Source organism: Pieris brassicae, chromosome 12 (assembly GCF_905147105.1).
Source record: "Pieris brassicae chromosome 12, ilPieBrab1.1, whole genome shotgun sequence".
Lineage (NCBI taxonomy): Eukaryota > Metazoa > Arthropoda > Insecta > Lepidoptera > Pieridae > Pieris > Pieris brassicae.
The window spans coordinates 9,831,956-9,850,322 of record NC_059676.1 but is presented as its reverse complement, the minus strand read 5'-3'; the positions used below and the strand labels follow the sequence as shown (position 1 = coordinate 9,850,322).

Below are 18,367 nucleotides of genomic sequence, written 5' to 3'. Positions count from 1 at the left end.
TGCCGGTTTGCTTCAGTCAATTCGTGAGGTACCCACCTTTCAAGCTTTTTAATCTTCCCAATTTGCTTTAAGTGAATTAAAACAGTTTTATCACTAACACCGCAGCCTGCAGCTAACTCGGACGTGGTTTGCGATGGATCCGCTTCCACAATAGCCTTCAATACTTCATTATCAACTTGGGTCTCAGGCCGTCCACGGGGCTCGTTCTGCAGGTCGAAATTTCCAGAACGAAAACGTTGAACCAAAAACGAACTGTGTTTTCTTTTGCAACATGACCGCCATACACATCATTCACCTTTCGAGTCGTTTCCGCAGCACTAGTGCCACGGCGGAACTCGTACTCGTAAATAATGCGATACTTTAAGTTTTCCATTTTGTAAAATGAGTGACGCAAACAGAAAAAAAACAAATGAATGACGGTCATCGAGGCACAAATACATGAGTAAATAGCTGTTCAATTTTGAATTTGAAATTCCTAACCAAAGAGGAGGTATTTGAGGTCAAAGTGGCCAGTACGACAAAACGCCAATTTCATATGTAAGGACCTAATATTAATATTATATATTTTGGCTATTAAAAATATTCAACAATATGTTTTATTATGTCGTTTTTTTACCGTCAACAATATTGTTAAATCTCAAACACGAAAATTATTTTTAGAGAATTACAAGTGCCATTAACTTAGAGTGTTTAGTATCTTCTTCAATGCCTGGAAAAACAAACCCCTTTCCCGCCAAATCTTCATAGGTGATGGTAAAAATGTCTTGGAATCCAGCCTTTTGGGCCACAGCTTGGGACGCTGCCGCGGTGAATACAGTTGCTGTCACTTTTATGCCTAAGGCTTTGCAAATAGGTTTACTGTGAAAAGATAATATATTATTATGAGTTAAATATTTAAAAAAATATATCAATTTAAATGAAATTTCAATATTGTCGAAAGGAGAGTGTTGTATAATGAATTTAATAAAAATTTATAGAAACTTAAAACAATTGCAAATTAAATGTGGGGCGACGACGAACGAACAAAACTTATATTTTTAAACTATATCAATGTATACTAAGGAGTCTTAATATTCAACGTTATCCCATAAGCAATGTAAGTGTGTAAGTTAACTTATTTTTTTAAATTGTCACGTATTATGTTCTTATTGATGTGCACAATGAGTTACATCATTACATCCACAAAATGAGGTAAGAGACGAAAACACCCTTATAAGCACCCTTATACAGAAGGCGGTTTAACAAGTGTAAATAAAGTCTCAATATTACTGAATTTATTTAAAAAATGTCTGGAAGAACATTAGTAAATGGCAATACACTTCTGCTGTAAGTATTAGCTTCCAAGCCAGCCAAATTTCCAATAAAAATTTACACTATAAAAGGTTTAGGGCTTTGGTGGAACTGACTAAAGGCCCATAGATGGAGAGAGAGAAATCGTACGCGACTATCGTATCAAAACGTTCACATACAAACAAGAACTAAATTCCCACCTAAGATTATGTCATACGTGAATCGCTAGATGATAATTTCCTGCATCTGTTTACACATCGACATTTTAGTAAGAAGATTCTTACTTACGAGAATATCGACTGGTACAAACGAGATCTCTTATGACAATTCTTTATGTTCATACGAGTATCGTACAAATCGGTTTGTACCGTTTTGAGAGCGACATGTTTCATTCGAGTTTAGTGATTGATCTCAAAAATGACACAATCTTTTAATAAATCTTGTCTTAGAAGAGCAGATATAATTAAAACACCCTTATGCACTGCACTCATGGTAGCAAGTGGCAACAAACATCGAAATATGATTATTGCTTTTGAAATTCAATTTACACGAACACAATAAATTCTCCATTGCGAGGCAATTGTCGCCAAACTGGATGAGCGAGAGGTGTGAATGTTTAGACGAAGATACTTTTTATATTCTGATATCGTACCTTCGAGACGAGAAACTCTCTCCATCTGAAGGGGCCTTAACTCTATAGGTGTTTATACTCTATGTAAATAAATTATCGTTGGTAACCAGCACTTAATTAAAAGAAGTAAAATGAAAGTTAATAATAAATATTATTGAAATCAAATACAGGTTACAAAAGCTAATAAAAGCCTAAATAATTGGATTCAAAAACGATTTCTATCAGTCTTATCTAATTTATGTCGTTGTTTACAATCCACTTTAACAATTTTCTTCTCTGGTAGTACATTGCGTCTTATATGATATATAGGTTGTGCAAATCCAAACTCTAATTCACAGTAATAATTATGCTTATTACGATCAGCAGGATTTGGATAGTAAGCGGCATGTAAAACTTCGTCGACTTCATATAACCTGACGTCAATTGTATGTTGAAATAATGCGCCACTTAGAAGCATTCTTTGTATAACAACACATGTTTCGTGTCCAATTTCATTACCAAAAATATTAAAAAATCTCAAGTAAAAAGCCTTTTTTAAAGTATTCAACATGTCTAAAAGGCCAACATCAGTTAGCTTGTTGTTACTCAAATCTAACGCACGAATTTTTGAATACGGCAACCCAAAGCTAAGTGCTCGAGCTCCTGTATCTTTAATGCCATTTCCCGCCAAATTGATTAATATTAACTGTGGGTTTTCTTTAAGATAATTTGCTAATAAACCGGCTCCGTAATCACCAAATTTATTGTATCCCAAATCTAAATAAAGCAGTGTTTTGTTCTTTCGCAGACCTCTCACAAAATATTCCATATCGTGAGATATGAATTCATTCTTTTGTAAATGTAATTCGATAATATTAGAGTTTCTTTCTAAAAGATATTCAATGTGATATGCTAACCATTTCGTTTCATATGAATATCGATTGGAGAGCGGTACAAGTCTGCTTAAATCAAGAACTTTAACTGTGTTATTCGCACCATGGTCTATTCTCAATGCTGTAACAATATGTGCTATACCTGTTAAAGTTAGCGACGTTTGACCAATATCACAAAATTCAACGGTTTTATTTTTCACTAAGAAATCGGCAAAATATTGGCTGCCATTTTCGCCAAAGTCGTTTCCATTCAATCTTAAATATTTTAGTTTTAAATAATCAGCGTATTTTGACAAATTCAAAATGGACTTCTCTGTTAAATTATTATTCATTATATTTAAGTTAATTACGCTGGATCTGCCCTTGATAAGTATTTTTTTTAGTAGTTTAAAGAAACCTTTGTCGGTTATTTGGTTGTATGATAAATCTAGACGTGTTACTCGCTTCGGTGACTCTCGTATGTATAGTATAAGAGCCTGAATGTCAACATCGCCAAGACGCCTCTGGTACCTGCTATAAATGTCATTTCCTCTAAGAACTAAATGAGCGGTACCATCCGAGTTTCTTTCAGTAAAAAGACCCAAGCGAATTTTATTAATTTCCGTACATTCTAAATATGGCGGGTCACCAGTAATTTGTTTCAATAGTTTTTCCTTTTCACAGATACATCGACGCTTTTTACGTTTTAATTGCATTTTATAATATTAATAACAAAATATAGTAAATTTAATTAATAAATGTTACCTACTCAAAGTATTTGTGATGACAGCATGGAAATGTCAGTTACGTCAAAGACCACATAGAAACCTATTTGTCTGTGATTTATTGATTTTTTTGTTATAAATTTACGCACATGAACCTCTAGGGTTGCCTAGAACAGATCGCTTGTTAGCAATAGCTTTGATTGCCTTCATGCATTTCAGTTATGCAATAAATAAATACATTGCCACCTCACTAGAGGTGTTTGCTAACGCTCACTTTCAACTAGCCTTTCTCTATACCATAAATGCGTGTTACACCTATATATTTTAGGACCGATTTTGTTCTTATAAGTTGCTTTATTCAACATTCTAGCCTGCTTCACATTAATGATTGCCCCTACTTAACCAGCCCGAGCCCTTATTTATTTTAATAATTTCCCCAAGAATGTTATTAATAATGTTGTAGGACCTGTGAGGCTGATTCTGTGATAGGCTTCATGTCTTTAAGTGTATCATGTTTCAGCCATTATTACGGCAGCGAAAAATATTGTTTTAAAATATTTTTCAAATTAAATTTATCATTTATAATTGTAATTGTCATTCCATCTATCTTTAAAGGTAATATTGTTTATTTCCTTTATGGTGTGGCTGATAATATCTGTGAATTCTATTGGACATATTCAATATAAAGGAGGCGAAATGTCAACAGGCAGGTCTAAATATTAATGGCATTCCTCACCTCGGCGTTTAATATAAGAATACTTGGAAATCCTGAATATATTCCAAGTATTTCATATTTTCGCGTCTATTAATAAGTGAGATTCTAATTTAATATTTTGTGATTAATGAAGGAAAATATGAAATAAATATGATTGTTGGGGGCGGTCCGAAATTAATTGTAATAAAATAATAATAAATAAGATTTTCTTTTTACTTTGATACGAAGCCATTCCAACCAAATTTCAATTGTTAATCACTCATTTAATATTGTTTGATAACACTTAAGGTATGCAGCACATAGATCAACGATAGACTAGCGAGCTGGCAATGAGTGTCTATGGGCGGTATCACTGAACAGGTGAACTTTTTGCACGATTGCCTATTTGCAACGTCAGGTCTGAATTGTATAATGTAGGGTATCATTAAAACTATGTAGCATATAGGTCAACAAACGCACTTGCAAATCTGTTGGCAATGGGCGACGTTATTATTAAAAATATGAAAACAAAAAATTTATAAAATTGACCATAGTAAGTTGATCGCCGTCTTTCGTATCGTATATGAACAATGTGTTTTATAGTTGATCACATTAAAATAATAACGTAGAAGAGCTCAACTATATAAAACGATTTTAAAAATTTGAATAAAGGCTGTTAAGTCGTTTGGTCAAAATAAGATTTTTAAATTTTTCACAAATCATCAGATTGTATTAAAAATACAATGGACGTCCTGTGTTACGCTATTGCTCGAAAAGTAAGGAAATATTTGTCTATCAATTACCCTATATTTTGAACCTTCACTCTCAGTAGATATGTCACTGTGACCGAAATTTGTTATGTCCACGCGCAGGTGCCCATCCCTTATAGGTTATAGTTAAGATTGATTGATATATTCTACGATACTTCTGAATATCATAAGAGTAAGCTATCGATTTCTATCTTAATTGTTATGATTTCGACGCAAGTGAACTTAGCTATAATATTTACATCCCGAAAATAATATCTACATTCTTTTAATCCGACGGAAAGAGCACGCCCGTGCGCGGCCATTTTGAATGAATTTGTAATGGTGTTAAATTGATTGAAATGAGTTTCTTAATTATTAAAGTTTTCCTTGTACTGTCACGTTAATATGCATATTGACACTGTTATCCTTTATATAGACAGAAACCCGTTGTATATAATAATGAATTGTTCGTTTGTCTAACTAAACCTGGAGAATGGAACTGATTTGGCTAATTTTGTACTCGTCATATTTGTTCAGGGAAGGTTTACATATATAATAAGTAAACAGAAATACTAAACACGACAATTGAAGTTACCAATAAAAACTGTTGGTGAGAAATGTTTTTGGTGTCAATATTGTATTGAGATTTGACACAAATGTCCCCTACAAAGTTTACCGGGTCGTCTAGTAATTCATGAAAAAGAGTAATTAACCCGTACGTACCGTGCCAATAAAATCTCCTTTCCAATCCCACAGCCACGCCATGCTGGATCCACCACCAAGCCAAAAGCAGTAAGATAATCCTCAACTCCGTAATGGGTAAAGATATCCGCTCCACGTGAAACACAGTCCACCGCGCCGAATAGTTTCGCCCAGATTTTGTCGTCTGTCTGTGATTACATATGTATTAATATAATGCTAAAGACAAATATGGAAAGAGAAATGGGAGAAGGAGAAGCTGTCGCCCTAGAAAAAGGTGGATAGAAGCGTTAGCAGGAAGCGAATGGAGAAAGAAAGCCATGGATACATATTTGGAAGCTGGAGAATGCCTTTACCCGTGAAGGGGTTCCAATCAATTGTACTGAAGGAAGTTAGTATATTTATTTATTTATTCACACTTTGTTACACTACAATATATATTTTTTTAACATAATTAAATCAAAAGGAGGGCAACTGGCGGCCTTATCGCTTACGAGCGATCTCTTCCAGGCAACCACTGTGAGTAAAGAAAAAAATAAAAATGTATTAAATTACATAAGATGGGCAAGTAGTGCGAAAACACATGTTATACACAGTTATACACAGTTATTCAAAGAAAAACTAAACAGGAATAACAAAAAAAATAACAAACTAAACTAAAAAGATGATACATTAAAAATAGAAAGTAAAAAGACACATAATTCACACACATAGTATATTAAGATAACAAGAAAAAAATTATGTAACACATCTTTTTGTAAGTAACGGGCCAACTAGCAGGAGGCTCACCTAATGTTAAGTGATACCGCGGCCCATAGACACTCTCAATGCCTGAGGGTTCGTGAGTGCGTTGCCGGCATTTTAAGAAAAATATATTTAATATTTGTAAAGATTGGAAATAAAACTATATTATTTTAATATAGGAGGAAAATAGCCGTGTTTTAAATCCAGTAATTTCAGACGCACAAACATTGTTATATAATATTTTTTTTGTGCGTTCTTAAAAAAGTATAATAAGCCTAAGTGGCCATAATAATAATAAGTGGCGCTACAACCTTATATTTGAAAGAAAAACAGAAAGAACAACTGCAAAAAATGACGTACAGTTGAAATAGAAAGTGGATGAATCCTATGATTCCCCGAGTCAGCAGCTAGTCTCATCCGTTTGTAATATGTCATATTTGGAAAATGATTTTAGATACTTGACGTAAGAAATTCTACATAACGCAAATTTATAATTAAACTACTGTTGCAGAAGAAGAATACTTTCCGTTTCAGCACAGGACAAGCTGAGAAGAAGTCGTTTAAAATTGTAAGTTTTGTTGACATTTTGTTTTTAAGAAAATGTTGCGTGTATATCTTTTATAGACAAGTAGATACAGGCCATATAACTTCTTATATAAGTAAAAGAAGTAATACGGAAAAATGGACCAAATAAGTTATGGTATGGCGCGACATACACAACATTCTAGATGGGAAGATGATATTAAAAAGGTCACAGGAGCGAAATAGATGAGAAAAGCAAGATACAGATCTATGTGGAGAACACTTGGGGAGGCCTATACTGAAAAGCAAGTCGATCAGAAACCGGTCTAATGGGAAATAATAGTTTTACGAGCTAGGGGATCGGATAAAAAATGCCGTAGATTTATTCAAGGGTTTATTTCTTGAATCAATGAGGAATTTATGGGCACAAATAAAAATATTCGAGAACTTTCTAGGCGGGCTTGCTACTGAGTAGCGATTGCACAATTCTAGAACGTCCGCACTCTTTGTCTCTTTCGCACGTTGCTCCGTCCTTGTCGTACGGCGTTCTAGAGTGCTTAGTCTAGTTTCGAGAAAGTTCTGATCTTCTCTCTCTCTCTCTCTCGTATCATTTAGTCCTTGTCTCACACCTAGAAAGTTTGGTCTAGAATATTCCATCATCAAAGGGGTATACCTAGGCCTGAAAACGGGTCTCCTGAAAACTGCACCACACAGATGTTCTGAAACTGACTGAAAAAATGTTTCAGCTTCCTGAAAACTAGGGTAACATTATGGAAATTACAATTTTCTAATATGTGATTGACCCTCTCCTGAAACGGTCAGAAATCATATTACAGCCTGCTGAAAAGTTCTCTAACTAGTGGAAAAACCTAGAAACATTGTAGTCGACCCGTCTTCGTAACAATAGGATAAAATTTACATTTAAAGTACTAAATTTCGTTAGTGACTAAGTAGAAATAAGATAAAATTCAACTTACAATATTGTCAATAAAGGCTATATTTATTTAGATACAGGTCGTTTGGGGTTTATGCCGGTTTCCTCAGGATGTGTTCAAAGTAGGAGCGAGTGTTAATTGTCCACACAGAAATAATAAATCCATTAATGAACGCCGCTATTCCTTACCTGAAACGGTTCCTCTTTATCATCCTTAGAGACGACCGTCAAGACATTGACACCTATAACTGGGCTACCTGGCTTGTCTTCCACACACACGATGGACAGCTTATCTTTGATTGTATCACGCCAAAGTTTCTCTAAGTGCGCCTGCGCTGATGGATATTTTTGTATACCTACAAAATATTCAAGTCTTGCTTTAGATTTAACTATACATCTGTCTTTTTTCATCAGCGTAAACACTATTGTGTACCAACTCTTAAAGGGCCGGCAACCTACTTGCGAGCTTTCTGGCAACGTAAGTGTCCATGGGTAGTGATATCACGTCAGGGAAATCTGCCACCAGTAAGCAGGACAAATAATTACAGAAATACATGAAGAAATATTTTTATAAAATATAATTAAAGATAATCTCGTATATGTCAGATGTACATAATATGACTGAACAATTAATATTTTAATTTTATATTATTTTTATATTTGTATATGTCTTTCGGTAACCTATATTTCACGAAATTATATTAAATTATGTATTCATGTAAATTACCAATATATTTGCAGGGCGGTTCATCCTGCATAAAATACTTTACAAGTAACTGGACAGCTGGCTCCACCTGCTCCTCCGTCATATCTTGGACTCGAAGCTTGGTGTCTCTCGCCGTGAATCGGTGCCAAATAGTCGGATGGGGAATGGAAGAAGGGCGGTGAAATACCATCTAAAATATTCGTGACAATGAAGGCAGTCAGATACAATAAATAACAAAAAGCAAGAAATAGTAAAGTTCCCTTTTTAACTCTAGAATCGAAAAAAATGTGCTTGCTTTGTAAAAATTCAAGTATAGTATTTTTTTAAAACTTTATTATACAAAGTAAAAAAGATGTTTAGTTAAAAAGAAAGTGCACGAGTCCCCCCACTAGGGTTCCCTGTTTGGCAGCTAGACTCATCCAATTGACATTCTTTTCTATAGAACAGGGGCAAACGGGCAGGAGGCTCACCTGATATTAAGTTATGGATGCCCATCGAGGGCAGCGGTATAACTTAACATCGGATGACACCGTCAATGCCAGAGGGCTCGCGAGTGCGTTGCCGGCCTTTTAAGAATTGGTACGCTCTTTTGTAATAATTTCTACATAACACTTTCATTTTAAAAATTAACTACTGCTGTATAAGAAGAATACTTTCTTTTTCATAGGACTGGTAGAGATTGTTAATAAACGAATAAAGTGTTCAAGTAATGTTAATTTTGATTATTTTTAATTTCCTAATAATATAAAAAAACACAGAATAACAACCGCTTATAAAATTTTGTTAACTAAGCTGATAGAAATTTATTTTTTTAACTTTACAGTAGAATTTCACATACGTAAATCGGAACAACAGTACAATATGTTAGTTTCAAAAACGTTTGTTTTACTCGAGTAACAGTGCGAAGTGCGAACTCTATAATTATCAAACGTAACGTTTGATAATTATATTATTATTTATTAACTATAAACAAATTTAAAAAAATCTTACCTTAATTTGATGCCAAATGATAAGCTCTCCAAGCTGTCTATATGAAGACTGCCGGGAAATAGTAAGAAAATCCTGAGGGTGACAACAGGCTCTGGTACACTGGGTACAAATAAACATTCCGCAAACCGGTGCATAATATAGAAATCTTATTAACGTATAAATCTTGTATCTCATATGTGAACAGGTCCTTTCAGCTAAAGGCCCACCTTCGACTACGAGCGAAACGGACCCATTACGGACTCCGCTATACTTATAACGATGATTTTCATACATAAGCTTCCACCAAAGCGGAGTCTGCATGTATGAAAATCATCGTTATAAGTATAGCGGAGTCCGTAATGGGTTCGTTCCCCTCGTAGTGGAAGGTGGGCAAAAGGGTGGTACCTCGATCCATCCTCGGTCGAAAATTTATAAATGCCGCAGCCAACTAGAATAATTAGCCGTTCAATTAACAGCCGAGCCTTTTAACTAAACAGCGCCGTATAGCTAACGGCTGATATTCAGCCGTAGCGTTTGTTACAACTTTTAATAAACTGCCTAATGTCGAGGCCATTTCTACGATAGAGTGAACATGTGGTGGTTTGCCGATGACATATTGACACTTTGAAGATTTTCGCTTCGAGTTTGAGAGTGGTAGAAAGTGGAACTAAATTTAAATTAACAGCCAACAGGCTAGGCAAGTAATGAAACGTCATCGATCCAAGTCATCTGCCTAGCTGTTAGATTCCTTTTTCCTCGAGGGGAAATGCGTTATGGGTTATGTGAGACTCGCTGCTGTGCACACCCACTCAAACCCAACGGCGCCATCAACAATCGCCCCAGGCAGGCCACGGTAACAGCGTAGCCTTATTCGCATCCAGCCACGCGATCAGCCGTTAAACTCACGGTCCTCTATGGCCACGAATGATGTGGAATGGACCTCAGCACAGCAAGGGTCATTCACATCGGTCAATTCACTCTATTTTATGAAGCTAGGGAAGGCCGGGTACAATGCTTGCAGGGATGTGTTAGCATCCCTTCTTCTAGACGCATGAACCCCTGTTCCCCCGCCCACAGACAGTGGGCTTATTGCTTGGTTTTCTTCAACAATTTTCCAAGCCTTGATTGCACCAAGCTCGGGTCATTACTAATGTGCCTGGCTTCGGCCCTCCTCCAATTAACTTCGGTCAAGGCGTCCGCTACGAGGTGCCAGGGTGTGGTGCCGGCTATAACACACGCTAGGTTATACGAAACCGTGCGATACGCCCTCGTGAACATAATGGCTATTACTCTCTGCGACTGCTTGAGAATGGTTTTGTTGTGCCGGTTTAGCTTATCCGCCCATATTGGGCACCCGTATAATGCCTTCGCTCGCACTACATAAGCGTATATGCCGTGGATCTAGATCCAGTCCAAGATACTTGAGTGTGGAGCCGATCAGATAGATACTATGTAGCTGTTTGATCAACTGGCTCAATATCTTTCAGTCCGCTAGTTAAACGAGGCTATTAATATATGTATTTAGTAAAATGTCCAATGTCCATACTCGACAAGAAGTTAGGCTGTTCAAATGTTAAGCAAATCACACACGCGATTATCATTAGTATTTATTCCTAGTAAATTTGCAACATTTTTATTGCCAAGGCTTGTATTGAGTTTCCCAATAAAAATATACAATATAGTCATAAAATATAGTAGATACTTACGGACATATAGAATATTTTGCTGCTCTTACGCATACAAACTGTTTGCTCTTCCGGTATATTATTTTTTGCGTTTTCTGAGCTTTTTTTTCTGTGTTAATTGTTTTACTTATAATACATATGTTTATGTATTATTTGTTGTTGTTTCATAGTATTTTATATTGTTTTCATTGTGTTATGTTAAAATTGTAATAGTTATGTGTCATCCAAGAAGCCTGCTGTCGTACGTTTTTACTATTATAATGTTCTAAATGAGATATAAATGCCGTAATTATTCTAACTTTACATAAAAACCTACTCAAAGTTCAAGGAATAGATCAAATTGATTCGAATTGGTCCAGCCGTCTTTGAGTTTTGCGATTCATTTCTAATATTAAGCCCGGTATAACAACGGCTTAACATTCCGACATGATCCAATCTATCCCGCTAAACGGTATTTAATTCACTTAAATTGTTTAATACAGATTGTATCCCGTGGATTCACTTGCGTAGAATTAAATTATCGCATTTTGTACGTGTTTTATTTCATCGTATAGCAAAGCCTGATAACCATAATAATAATATCTTTATCTCTAAGAGATGGAAGCGCAGAGCAGCGTTGTCGTGATTCGGTTGGGGCAGTTTTGGTTTCAGCACTCATCCCTGAGGTTCAATCTCCGGCACTTGCGAATTTCTATGAGCAAATTTAACACACTAGTTAGAAACAGAAAACATAGTTATACCGGCACGCCTTAACCTCTAGAAATTTACCACAAGTGTCGGACAAAGATGGCTAATAAGACAAATAAGTCTTTAAAAAATTATTATCACAAAACAGATACAGATATTGAAGTCCTAGACATAAAAGGGGGCCAATTTTTTGTAACTAGAAGAGAATAACGAAGCCACCAATCAGCGAGTAATATTTATAAAATAGTGTTAATAGTAATAATTGTATTATATTAAATTAATAGTCATTGTTGTTTGTTTTTAATTATTATAGTAATTCATATATTTTATGATCTTCTAATTTAAATTAAGAAAATAATAATTCGCTCGGTAACGGAAGATTTTCACATCTTATATTACATTAATTATCTGTGTCTAAAAATGAGATAAATCATAATTAATTGACATATACTAATTAAATAATTACGAGTCCTGAGATCGTGAAACTTAAACTGTATTTACAATTTTCTTAAATCTAGGTATGAAAATTATTTTTAGTTATTATAAAATTATTATAAATTAATAAATGGAAAAGTACCTTTAATGCTGGCAGCATTTCCTCGCTGTATAACGAAACTTATTTGTTGAGCGGAAAAGCACCAGCTCTGGGGTCACTGGTAATATCCACCAGGTGCCAACTTAAATCTTTAATTAGCGTCTGTGCACTTGAACACCACGGCCAAAAGTCTCTACTCCAACGGGAACAAAATCCAAGTTAAAGGAGAGAAGTTTATATACTATATATATAGTTTATATACCTGATATATATGGGAAAACAAAACAATAATTTTTAAATTTTTATAAAGAAAATTTTTTGGTATTCCAGCCTCTAAACAGGCAAGGTTTTCCAATTAATGGTGATTGTGCCAAAGGCAATGGCACCATTAATTCTCCACTCCATTCCAGGAACTCCACTCCCTGATGTCGTAGGCTCGATCCCTGACGTGCACAAATGGATTTTTTTCTACATGCGCATTTAACATTCGCTCCGGTAAAGGAAAACATCGTGAGGAAACCGGCATGCCTTGGACTCAAAAAGTCGACGGCGTGCGTCAGGCACAGAAGGCTGATCACCTACTTGCCTATTCGATTAACAAATGATCATGTAACAGATACAGAAATCTGATGCCCTGACCTAAAAAAGATTGTAGCGCCATTGATTTATTTTTTTATTTTGAATAACATTCTTTGTATTACGCATTGTTATTGTTTCTTACCGCTAAATATAAACTATTGCATACAAACAGAATCCTAACAAAATATACGTTATTTTTAGTATGGCCGACCTGCCGTTATTCCTAAAGGTATCCAACTTTATTCATAATAGATTCTGGGGGCTACTACGAACTCAGGGTTCGCCGAGAATTTGCGCTTACTTTTAATCTCCTTCCAAACGTTGTGTAATACAAAAAATAACTTGGCGATTAAAAAGAGTGGCGGAGAGTTTATTGCCAGTTCTTCTCTTCCGTTCTACGCCATTGATTTGAGAACTGGTCTAAATGTAAAATTAGAAGCATTTAATGTATATTTCTTTTTTTGACGTTCATACTTGTACATTGTGTTACTTAATGAATAAATTATTTTTTTACTTTGAATCTGATCAGTCGTGTACGCACAATGGACCTATTGAGCGTCTAAGTGCGGAAACAGAGTCCACACATACATACTGATCAATCGTGGAAATGAAAACAATACGGCAGTGTCTAGGGTACATGATGCTTACGTGAGGAGGTATCCTCAGCGAAGGGAGTGCCATGCGGCGTGAAGTGATGCAATAGGTTCATCTTATTGTACTCGCGTTTCGTGCGGTGAGTGAGACTCCCGGAGCCCATCAATTCCCCCCAGAATATGAAGATGCAGTTTAAACAGAGATTACCCCAGGGGGGTACCACACGTTTCCGCTGTGGAGAATCCCCCTCTGAGCGTCCATCATCGGAACAATCAGTATTCGGTGGTGGATGCACAGGCTGCCCTTCGTATTCTGGGGTGGGCAAAAACTGCTCAAAAAACTATAAGTTTCGATCTCGGGGCAAACGGAAGAATTTACCGAAGGCATCCCCTTCCACGCTCTCAGTGGACTTTACCAATGTTAGGGGGCTCAACTCTAATCTTAACGCGGTTCACTTTCACCTCGAAACTGCGAAGCCGGCCTTATTCTTCCTTACTGAGACTCAGATATCCTTCCCGGCTGATACTTCCTACCTCTCCTACCCGGGGTACAAATTGGAACATTCATTTGTGCCGCGGGCGGGAGTTTGCGTGTACGTCAGAGAGGATATCTGTTCTCGTCGCCTCGGGTCGCTTGAAGGAAGGGACTTATCTAGCCTCTGGCTGCGCGTAGACTGCGATGACCATCCGCGATTCTACGCATGCCTGTATAGGTCCCATAGCGGAAATACCGAAACTGAGCGACTCATTGAGCACATCCAAATGGCTACAGATTCCCTGCTCGAAGGGGTTCCTACCGCTGAAATCGTGATACTTGGCGATTTTAACGCTCACCATGCCGATTGGCTCGGTTCGGAAACCACCGATCACGCGGGAAGATCCTTTCACGACTTTGCTTTAGCTTACGACCTGTCACAAATGGTCCCTGCGATTACGCGAATACCAGATGTGGATGGTCATAAACCCTCTTTGTTGGACCTTCTGCTGACCTCACATCCGGAGACCTATCAAGTCTCTGTTGACCCGCCATTGGGTTCACCGGATCATTGTGTGGTCCGGAGTACTGTGCCTACTACGCGCCCTCCTCGGCCCCGTTTTTCGGGTTGTCGTCGTATTTGGCACTATCGGTCAGCAGATTGGGATGGGATGCGGTCTTTCTTTGCGTCCTACCCTTGGGGGCCTATGTGCTTTTCGTCGGAAGCTCCAGATTCCGTCGCTGCCTCTGTCGCCGAAGTGGTTCTGCAGGGCATGGAACTTTTTATTCCATTCTCTGCGGTGCCGATCGGTGGCAGGTCACAGCCCTGGTTTAAGCGTTCTTGCAAGGCGGCATCGCGTCGAAAGCGAGAATGCTTTAATGCATGGGCGGAGGCGGCGATATCTCGTGATGCCAATACCAGCGAACATAAAAAAGCATATAACTCAGCCTCCAGGTCCTTCAAATGGGAAATCGCTAAGGCAAAGTCAGAGCACATCGCCAGATTTGGCGAGAGATTGGCCCAACTCCCTTCTGGGACCCGAGCCTTCTGGTCTCTCGCCAAAGCTGTACAAGGGAATTTTTGTCAGCCATCGATACCACCGCTGCACAGAGAGGATGACTCGCTCGCCCACACTGCGAAGGAGAAGGCCGACCTCTTGGGCTGTCTCTTTGCGTCCAACTCGACTTTGGATGACCGGGGGAGATCACCACCGGCGATTTCGCGGTGTGATAACTCAATGCCGGAAATCACATTCCAGCAACGTGCTGTTCGCAGAGCACTATCTTCCTTGGACATTCATAAGTCGAGCGGGCCGGATGGTATCCCTCCAATTGTGCTGCGTACATGTGCTCCTGAGTTGGCTCCGGTCCTGACGCGCCTTTTCCGGTACCTGTACTCGCTCGGCACTGTCCCGAAGTGCTGGAAGACCGCTTCGATACATCCGATCCCTAAAAAAGGCGATCGCACTGATCCATCCAACTATCGCCCAATCGCAATAACCTCCTTGTTCTCCAAAATAATGGAATCCATTATTAATGGCCAGCTCTTGAGTTATCTAGAGGGCCACCAGCTGATTAGCGATTATCAGTACGGCTTTCGTCGTGGTCGTTCAGCTGGTGACCTTCTAGTATACCTTACTCATAGATGGGCAGAGGCAATTGAGTCCAAGGGGGAGGCACTAGCGGTTAGTTTGGACATAGCGAAAGCCTTCGATCGGGTGTGGCACAAAGCACTGCTCTCGAAGCTACCAGCCTACGGGCTTCCTGAGAAATTATGCGACTGGATCTCCAGCTTTCTAGCCGATCGGAGCATCAAGGTCGTCGTCGACGGAGCATGTTCCGACCTTAAACCCGTGAATGCTGGGGTCCCACAAGGCTGTGTTCTGTCCCCGACCCTGTTTCTTCTGCATATCAATGACATGTTGCAACTTAGCAACATTCATTGCTATGCGGACGACAGCACTGGGGATACTCTTTACACTGGCCGGGCAGGTATTTCTCGGGCAGTTGTCGATGAGTACCGGAACAAACTTGTGTCTGAAGTCGAAACTCTTTTACGTGGAGTCTCGGACTGGGGTAGACTAAACCTAGTCCAATTTAACCCCAAGAAGACACAAGTTTGCGCGTTATCCGCGAAAAAAATACCCTTTGTCGCTACTCCTCTTTTCGAAAACACTCTTCTTGAAGCCACAGCCAGCATCGGAATACTTGGCGTTGACATATCGAACGACGTTCAGTTTCGCGGTCATTTGGAGGGAAAGGCTAAATTAGCCTCCAAAAAGCTTGGTGTGCTCAGCAAGGCGAGACGGTACTTCACTCCGGGCCACCGCTTGCAACTCTATAAAGCGCAAATACGGCCCCACATGGAATACTGTTCTCACCTCTGGGTGGGGGCTCCCCAGTACCAGCTCCTTCCACTTGACCGTATCCAACGAAGAGTGGTTCGAATCGTCGATGACCAATCCCTCTCCGAGCGGCTCGATCCTTTGGCGTTGCGTAGAGATGTGGGGTCACTCTGCATCTTCTACCGCATTTACCATGGAGAGTGTTCAGAGGAGTTGTTCGGATTAATACCTGCAGCTGAGTTTCAGCATCGGACGTCGAGGCAAAATACAAAATTCCACCCGTATCACCTCGACGTCCGACGTTCCACGACTGAGCGTTTCTCAAGGCAATTTTTGCCGCGCACCACCGCTATGTGGAACCAGCTGCCCACTGAAGTATTTCCGAACCAATTCGACTTAGGGTCCTTCAAGAAAAGAGCGTACAAATTCTTAAAAGGCCGGCAACGCACTCGCGAGCCCTCTGGCATTGAGAGTGTCCATGGGCGGCGGTATCACTTAACATCAGGTGAGCCTCCTGCCCGTTTACTCCCTATTTTATAAAATAAAAAAAAAAAAAAAAAAAAAACAAACCTCTCGAAAAGGGCATACATGACCCAATGTTCAAGTGTGCCCTGTTGTTTTGTCTGTAAAAGATTAGCTCCATCTCAGTTCCTATACTGTAAAGAATAGTTAGTCTTTTTGTTAATATATTACTAAATTATGTTGTGTTGTTTTTTAAGTTATACTTCTTTTGGCGCGTCAGAGAAAAATGATGCGAGTAAATTTTAACGATGCGCGCGCAAACCGTCACAAAAAACCGAAACCCTGAAGTTAGCTGTAGTCAACATTTTAGTTTTTTCTTGTTTATTTTCGTTAGTGTCATTTTTTCTACAAACGTAGAAGCAAATTTTAAAAAGATTTTTATACGCCATTAAATATTCTTGACACACCAAAGAAGTATAACTTGTACGCCTGTACATAAGTACACACACGTGTTTTTATTTATGTATTGTTTTATATGTTATGTAAATGTTACCGCATTGAATTAATCTATAATGGTAACATTTTCTTCTTTTATTTATATGGTTTTAGTTGTGAGATTCACTTATTTACATCATAATATAGGATTCACTATTTTGACACATGTGTATTAACAATATCATGTACTAGAAAGCTTAATATAAAAATAAACTTCTTTGTTTTCCTGTTATATTTGATTGATCTCCGGAATATTCGCAGATAGGGATGTTAAAGGTACACACAAAGTGCGTTGTTTCACGTGAGGTGTGAAGGGTAAATGTACACATTGTTGGCTTGTATATTAACAAAGACGTTAACTGAATGCTGTCTCCGAAACTATCGACATCTTTATATGTTAGCAGAGAACTGTGTAAACTCATCACATTAACTATATTGTTTTTCTTACGTATTTAATATAATATACATTTTATTTTTTTTACGACATTATCGCATACTGTAAGGATAGCGTATGAATGTTTGTGAATATTTATAAAAATATTTTATTCCTTGAAAATTGTCATAGATCTGAATAGTTTATTTTTAATGCTTTGAAGGCTGTAAAAAAGCTCTATCTGACAATTCTAAACAAATAACGTTTAACTCAAGTATAAACGAGTCGAAGCAGATATTTAAAATATACGCTTAATTAAGTCAGTCGCATTTTTTATTGTGGATAAAAAACGCTTTAAAAAATTAAATTTTTTTACTTAAAACTTTCATTAAATTCCAAAGAATTTATACAAATTCAGCCTAAATTTAAGAAAATGGTTCGATTAGAGACCTTGATGACCAGTTACATTAAAACAAGTTTTCAGGCTCGGATAACTTAACTATAAAAATTAGGTAAATTCTTAACTTTATACATTTGTTTTATATATCGATTTTCAATTGTTATTGTTACTATGTAGGTTACGAATATTGTAATTATTGTCTGTAAATAACATGTTTGTATAAA

General features: G+C 37.8%; 1 protein-coding gene across 2 annotated transcripts; it reads right to left on the bottom strand.

Annotated features, from left to right (window-relative positions):
* Positions 1–613: 613 nt before the first annotated feature.
* On the bottom strand, positions 614–9,556 carry LOC123717218 (leucine-rich repeat-containing protein 74A-like). 2 transcript variants are annotated; one of them, XM_045673105.1, is made up of 5 exons: positions 9,536–9,556; positions 8,567–8,735; positions 8,029–8,195; positions 5,664–5,830; positions 614–858 (listed from the first exon to the last, which is right to left on the bottom strand). In XM_045673105.1, exons 2-5 carry the CDS (start codon positions 8,733–8,735, stop codon positions 657–659), a joined length of 705 nt encoding a protein of 234 aa, XP_045529061.1. In that variant the 5' UTR covers positions 9,536–9,556; the 3' UTR covers positions 614–656. The 2 variants fall into 2 exon arrangements, with proteins under 2 accessions (XP_045529061.1, XP_045529060.1); XM_045673104.1 differs by lacking the exons at positions 5,664–5,830; positions 8,029–8,195; positions 8,567–8,735; positions 9,536–9,556 and adding an exon at positions 2,818–3,549.
* Between the last annotated feature and the right edge of the window lie 8,811 nt (positions 9,557–18,367).